At 35.8% G+C, this 7,171-nt stretch overlaps 1 protein-coding gene across 1 annotated transcript; it reads right to left on the bottom strand.

The window, feature by feature from the left end:
* Positions 1–2,584: 2,584 nt before the first annotated feature.
* Positions 2,585–5,346, bottom strand: LOC133302280 (uncharacterized). Its single transcript, XM_061502037.1, has 4 exons — positions 4,577–5,346; positions 3,801–3,960; positions 3,219–3,416; positions 2,585–3,078 (listed from the first exon to the last, which is right to left on the bottom strand). Exons 1-4 carry the CDS (start codon positions 5,197–5,199, stop codon positions 3,073–3,075), a joined length of 987 nt encoding a protein of 328 aa, XP_061358021.1. The 5' UTR covers positions 5,200–5,346; the 3' UTR covers positions 2,585–3,072.
* Positions 5,347–7,171: the final 1,825 nt, after the last annotated feature.

Here is a 7,171-nt window from a genome sequence, read left to right as displayed (position 1 = left end):
ATTTATTTAAAAAAAAGTACACATAAATCGAAATATCGCATCCTAAGAAAGCACTTCTTATGTAACGTAAAACCTTTTTTTCCAAAAAAAAAAAAATTAAATAACCACATACAGGTCTCCGGGCAAACTCACTCATAATTGACAAGGCGAAGGCTTTGAAATGACAAAGATGAAGTTAAAAATCATAACGAAAAGGGAAAAGAAATTAATCAATTGCCTTAACATCTCTGAGAGCGCCGTTAAAAGGACAACTCATAATGGATTTACTTATTTGTTCTTTAATTATAGAGCAGTTTGGTTATGGATAACCAATTACTTTTATGGTTTGGTAAATAACCAATTTATAAAAATAAAATACAGTTTCATATAAATTCGGTTTTTAAAAATAATCAGTTTTTAAAATGTGGAGCAGCTTGGTTATGGATTGATTTAGTTCTTTTGGATATTTTGAACACCACTACCCATACTTTCCTCCATTAGTTCAAATGAAACTCTTAGTAACATAAATCTTGAGAGAACGAAGAGCAGTTTTTTTTTTATAGTTTTAAAATAATTCAACTGTTCTTCTACTAATCATTCTCAAAACAACATGAAACAATTTCTATAAGAATCATTTCGTCCGGAGAGTTCCAAAACAATGAAGATTCTTACAAGAAATAGTTGGTCAACTACCTATAACCGGGAGAAACAAACGATTACTTATAAAAATAGCACAATCCATCAAAAACCGATTTTCAATTTGTTAAAAAACCGATTTTGAACTTGATAATCGGTTTATGGTTCATAACCGGTTTTGATTTAAATCCTGTTTTGTATTAAAACCGGTTTCAAACCGATTTTAAATTAAAACTGGTTTCAAACTGATTTTAAATTAAAACCGGTTATAAACCATCAAACCGGTTTTGGAACCGGTTTAGAATATTAAAAACCGGTTTTAAAAGAAGAAAATCGGTTCGGTTTGAAAACCAAACCGTTTAAAACCGGTTCGGTTCGGTTTTTGTTAAAATCGGTTATGAATTGCTCCATCCACAACCCTAGGTGACACTTATTATTGCTTTCCACATAGTCGAGATGCACTAGCCTGATCGCTACATGCGGCAATTTGGCATGCAGCAACACATCCCTCGACCTGCAGGACAGCTGCGGGGTGCGCATGATCTTACTCTACGTGGTAAGATGACTGAGAATAACTCAACAAATTGAGACGTATTGTTTTCGACGAATGTTGTATGGAAAACATCTACATCCTTATCATCAGATATTTCAATACCTGCATATTTGCGATTTCCACACGGGACTCCACTCATAACTGAAGATATTACCTGATTTTGTTGCAGCATCAACTTTCGACGGATCTTCCCATACAGATCCACAACAGACATGCCTCGGACAATATACATTGCTCTTTTTTCCCCTTCGAACCTTAAATCGCCTACACCTATACTTTTACTACCATTGTAGTATACGAACGCACAAAATTGATCCTTTGCAATAGTATTTTAAGCAAAAAAAAATACAAATTAAGATGTGAACTCAGAATAAGAAAATAATGACTACCAACACATAGTAAAAAAAACACATGAACACAAGTTGTTCTGAACAATGCAATATACGACTAAGAGGGTATATATATATATATATATATACAAAATGTGGGCTTCGTATGTCTCAAAAAAAAATTCACATGTGTATTTACTATTTCATTACCACGCTTGTCAGTATACTTGCTCTCCTTGTTATTCACAGGTGAAACTGTTTTGGACTCCATAGTACTTTTGATTTCCTTTTTATTCAGATTCTCTACTTACTTTACTTTCGCTTTTATTCTACATGCAATATGGTTCTTTTGTCTTTTTGCATCGGAGGATTGGGTCCCATCAACGTAGGTGACAAAAATAGTTTATGCAGTTTGAGTTCTGTCAACGTGGGTGACAAGAATAGAATAGCCTAGGAGTACTATCACTGCATGTGACGCGATTTGCCACGTTAGTGCCGTCAACTAATGTGACAGAACTCAACGAAAATATGAACTTGTCCAGATTGCTGATGTGGAACCAAGTCTCATCAGTATTGTTGACGGAACTAAATGCATCAAATAGTAACTGCTCTAGTATAACAAAACTGTCCACATGTGTTTTGAACAGGAAATTTTTTTGCTAAATATTAACAGTAGGATGCTTTTGCCAGCAAATTTGCCACCGTAATATTTTGACAAAATATTTGCCCTCCATGACATAAAGATAAATTTTGACGCATTGGTCAATATCGCGTCAAATGCATCTATTACTTCACTGTAAGCTCAAATAGATAAGGGGGTCGTCCTTTCGATAAATCTAAAAAAATCTCATACACTGTACTTTCAAAGCATATTTCAACACCTACCGCGGTACCACCAATATTATTTTTATATACATTCGTAGGTCTTGCACCATAAGGCGTGAGCAAAGTAACTGTTAATTGAGAGTACCATAAAAAAAAGTAACTATTAATTGTTATACCCATCTCAAATCAGACTAGTCATAAAGTGACAAACCAATTGAAATATCTCCAAAAAAAAAATTTGAACAGAATATGCAATATTTTGCAGTGAGTCGAGAGAATTCTTCTCAACCTATCATTTTACAACACATCCCGAATGATATTAACTTAATTCAGCCAACCTGATATATTTTGGCCCAACAATGAAGGAAACAAAGATATTCGTTCAGGAAAAGCTCACCAAAACAAGTACCATCTAAGAATGATAACTGACTGCAATGCGTCAAAGGAAAAGGAAGGATATTTAGAACAAGAATATCGACCAGTAAAAGAGAAGTGTTTCAATTACTCAAATCTAAACCATAATTTGGAGCATTGAATTACAAAGTGTTATTACAGCTGATCTCTGAAGATAATCCAATCCCATTATCCAGCCTTATGCACTTGGGTAGACCCCAAAATGCCCAAGTCAATGAATGACCCCAATAAATTGTATGCAGTTCACATACCAGTGCATTCTACGAGTCTAAACTTGAGTTCAGTCCATAACTAAATGCTTTCAGAGTTGACCCCAAAAAAGAAGCTTTCTAGTTCTTATTCCTGCATCAAATAAAAAAGCTTCATGTCAATATTGGCAGACTTGTCATCAATTACAGACTATACAACTAGTAAACCAAAGGACATAACTAAAAATATACTAGGGACAATTAGAGAGCCCCTTGAGATATCAAAAATCTAACCTTGAATCTCCTCTGGCGCACATTATCTGGACTATGGCGAGAGTTGTAGGCCTGACGCCTGGGAGCTTCACTTCTGTAATGGTCTGCTGCCACTGCAGATGCTACGCCATTCATCTCCTTTGTTTGATTCCTTGAATTCCGAAAAAATCCATCTTTGTCCCAACTAACCTCATAATCAGCCTTTAATCGTGATCCTTCCTGTTCATTGACAATTAATAAACCACCACCAAGAAATCATTTATCAAAGATAACATATCCAAGCTTCTGATTTTGCAAAGAATTCTTCATGCAAATTGCTACCCAGTTTTCATCAGCTATATCAATCATGAATATGATGCAAATCTGCTACTGCTTTTAGATTATCAGTTTCAGCAATTGTCTATAACACTTCTAACCACTATCATTGCCAGCACAATGAACTGGATTGCCTAATTATGTAAAAATTGATCCATTGTGAACTGATGACAAAACCCAAAAAAGTCCATTTAAGATAACGGCAGTCATTTGTTCTTAAGTATTTGAAATTTTATTGCAACAGTTTAGATGCTATGGTTATGCATAAGTCAGAAACTAATCCAATACCTTTTGCAATGAGCGACTACACAAAACACTCAATGCGTCATGGAAGTCTTTATATTTCTCAAACTGAACCACAATCTTGCAGTAAAGGCCCGAAACTAGGTCTCCACCATTTTCGCTTGCATCCTTGCCAAGATCATCATCCTCCGCAACATAAAGATTCCTATTGAATGCAAGTTATGGAACAAAAGAATTAAGGCACAATCACATTATTGGTAGTAATGGGAGAGCTAAGTAAGTTAAATATGAAAATTCTCACATAGGCAACATAAACATTATCTGAACCTTTAGCAGGCTTTAGTGGGGATAAACTATAAAGCACCAGTCTGCTAAGGAACTGCAAACTAAGAACGTTCATAGAGTATCTCAGTAGCTTTTTAAGTTTATTCATTTTTCCCTTATTTAATACACTCTTTCCTATTTTTTTTTGAAAAGATAAGGGAGAGAGGAGAGTACCCCCATTACACAGCCAGGGCATGCCACAAGCCTTAGCAAGGGCTTTGGCTTACAATGGTGCTTACAGATCACTTACTAATCTGAGATTGCTGGCAGGGACAATCAAACCTAAGTATAAATCCAATCTTCAGTTCACAATGTGTTTCATAATTTCCCATTCAAGTATAACCTCCAACTCAATTATGGCTCTAGAACGTTCAATTTGAAATATAATACAACGGATTCATCATCCAAAAACATGACAGAAAATGTCGAAATTAAGAATTGGGAATTGCCCAAAAACCAAATATAGTGCTAAAAAAAGAAAAAGAAAAAAAATCAACCTTATGTTGCCAAATGTTGAAAAGATGGTATGAGTAACGAGCATGGAAGGCTTAGAGGAAACTCTGGGCTCAGCAAACCAGCGCGAAGGCACACCCTTGAGAATGATTGTATCAGGTTCACGATTCACTCTATTAAAGCCCCGATTTTGAAAGGCATAAAACTCTTCCCAAGCTTTCTTCATGCCTTCAAAATCATCGGAAACTGGAAGAGAAACAGCAAGCTTGAACTTAACCCCTTCGAGATTCAACTCGATCCCATCCATGTTCTCCACCAGATGCTTCCTCCACTCCAAGAATTCCCCGTTACCCTTTTCGAGGAAGTCGAGGTCCCAGATGCGGAGGGTGCCGGCGGCAACTGGGTCGTCGCGCTTGCGCTTCTTGAGGTCCCTGAATCGCTTGATTTGAAGGTCGTCTTCTGGGAGAGAGAGGGAATGAGAGGTTTTGAGGAAGTCGATGAGAGCGCGCTTCATCTTCCACTCGTCGATAGGGTTAGTGAGAGTAGAGGGTGTTGAAGGGTACACAGTGAGGTTCAGCTTTATGCGTGGGACAAGAGTGAGATCCTTGTCGATTTCGAAGGTTTCTGTTGGCCCCACCAGCTTCAATGTTCGTTCTTCCGTGCTCATTCTCACTCGCTCACTCCTTATGTAGCTTCTACTTGTGGTTGTTGTTGTTGATGTTGTTGTCCTTTGCCCTCAACACAGGAAGAAGGAGGAGGAGGAGGAGAGGATTGGATTGGGGTGCCACTGCCACTGCAACTTGTGGGAAAGAACAAAACGTCGTCGCTTTATGCCTCCTTTGGCAACGCGACAAAACAACCGGAGAAATTTTATATGGTAGCTGAGATGCGTCATTATAAAAAGGGTGGAATAGTCACGAAAAAAAATTAATTTATTGTTTTTTTAATAAAAAATTACGAATAAGTAATCGTTTTAAAATTAATTACGAAAATATACCAGTTAAACACGCCTCATAGGCGTGACCGGTTGAAGAGAGACACTCCACATCTGGGCGTGACCGAGGAGAGAGACACTCATCATCTGGGCGTGTTCCTCTAGGTGCTGCCATGTGGCACAAAAGTCAACAGTTTGACCGTAAAACTTTGGAAGTCCATAACTTTTGACTCAGGTATTCGAATTAGGTAATTTTTTTTTTATTCCACATAAATTTTTGAGATCTACGTAATGACACCTCATTTGGCATATTTTGTCTCTAAAAAAAATTGAATTTACAATAATTATACCATAAAAACGTTTAAACTCAAATTAATAAGCATAAAATCATTGTTATGATTAGAAACATTCATAATAAAGATCCTTATGATTATGGTAAGTTATGATAAGGTTAATTATGTATGTTATTGAGATATATATTAAAAATTTAAATGAAGAATTTTATGAAATTTATAATTTTATTCGGTTAACATCTGTCAGTGACAGAATATCGAATAATTATATTAAAAAGTTAAGTGAGTTCTTTTCGTTTTATTTTGATTTTTAATTTTTTGTTCATGATTTTAAAAATGTTAGATTATTTTTAGTAAAAACTATAAGGTAACAAAGTTATGTCATTTTTAATAATTATGGTATCATTGTTGTAAATTCAAAAAAAAATTGTGAGAGACAAAATATGTCAAATGAGGTGTCATTACGTAGATCTCGAAAAGTTATATGGAATAAAAAAAAATTACTTAATTTGGATACCAGAGTCAAAAGTTATGGACTTTCAAAGTTTTACGGTTAAACTGTTGACTTTTATGCCACGTGGTAGCACCTGGTGAAACACACCCAGATGGGGAGTGTCTCTCTCCTCGATCACGCCCAAATGGGGAGTGTCTCTCTCCTCGGTCACGCCCCAATTGGGAGTGTCTTTCTCCAACCTGGTCACGCCCCATGTGGGCGTGACTCACGCTTAGGTCACGCCTCGCATGGGCGTGTTTCTCTATATTGGAACACGCCCCATGTGAGCGTGTTTGACTGCTATATTTTTGTAATTAATTTCAAAACGACTACATTTTCGTAATTTTTTATTAAAAAAGCAATAAATTAATTTTTTTGTCGGAATAGTCATGTAAATTAGAAACTCAAACTAACAAATGATTTGGATGGAAAAAAATACAGGGATAAATGATGAAAAAAAAAACGACAGGAGAAATTTTATATGATAGCTGTTAGGGGTGTTCGCGGTCTCGATTGGATCGGTTTTGGAAGAAAAAATCATCTGATCCAATCCTTTTGGTTTGATCATGTATTCATCCATTCAGTTTGGATTTTTTTTCAAATCCGATCCGATCCGATCTAATATTTTTCGGTTTGGATTGGATCGGTTTTCGGCTTTTTGAAAATCCTAAAATTTGTTTAATGATTATTGTGCAAATAACATCTTTTGTATATATTGGCTTTGTAATTTTTTTTAAAATACAACGATAATATAGTTTTTTTTTTACAATGAGATATGAAGCTGATGGAATTTTGTTGATGAGATGTGACTAGGTTTTTTTATAGGTTTAGTTGATGGGTTAATAGGTCTTGGGTTTAGAAATTTTTGGGCTATAATTGAGGAAAAACCCAAGTAAGTAGAGGAAAATTAATACATTGG

This window comes from Gastrolobium bilobum, unplaced genomic scaffold, assembly GCF_033153095.1.
Source record: "Gastrolobium bilobum isolate Gb01-03AN ecotype WA unplaced genomic scaffold, APGP_CSIRO_Gbil_v1 utg18713, whole genome shotgun sequence".
In the NCBI taxonomy this organism is placed as follows: domain Eukaryota; kingdom Viridiplantae; phylum Streptophyta; class Magnoliopsida; order Fabales; family Fabaceae; genus Gastrolobium; species Gastrolobium bilobum.
Note: the sequence above shows the minus strand (reverse complement) of the source record. Positions and strands in the feature narration are given on the sequence as shown.

Coding starts and splice junctions, on each gene's coding strand:
- LOC133302280 (XM_061502037.1), bottom strand. CDS start 5,199: ATGAGCACGGAAGAACGAACATTGAAGCTGGTGGGGCCAACAGAAACC. Junction 3,961..4,576: donor TCAACATTTGGCAACATAAG/GTTGATTTTTTT, acceptor TGCATTCAATAG/GAATCTTTATGTTGCGGAGG. Junction 3,417..3,800: donor GTAGTCGCTCATTGCAAAAG/GTATTGGATTAG, acceptor GTCAATGAACAG/GAAGGATCACGATTAAAGGC.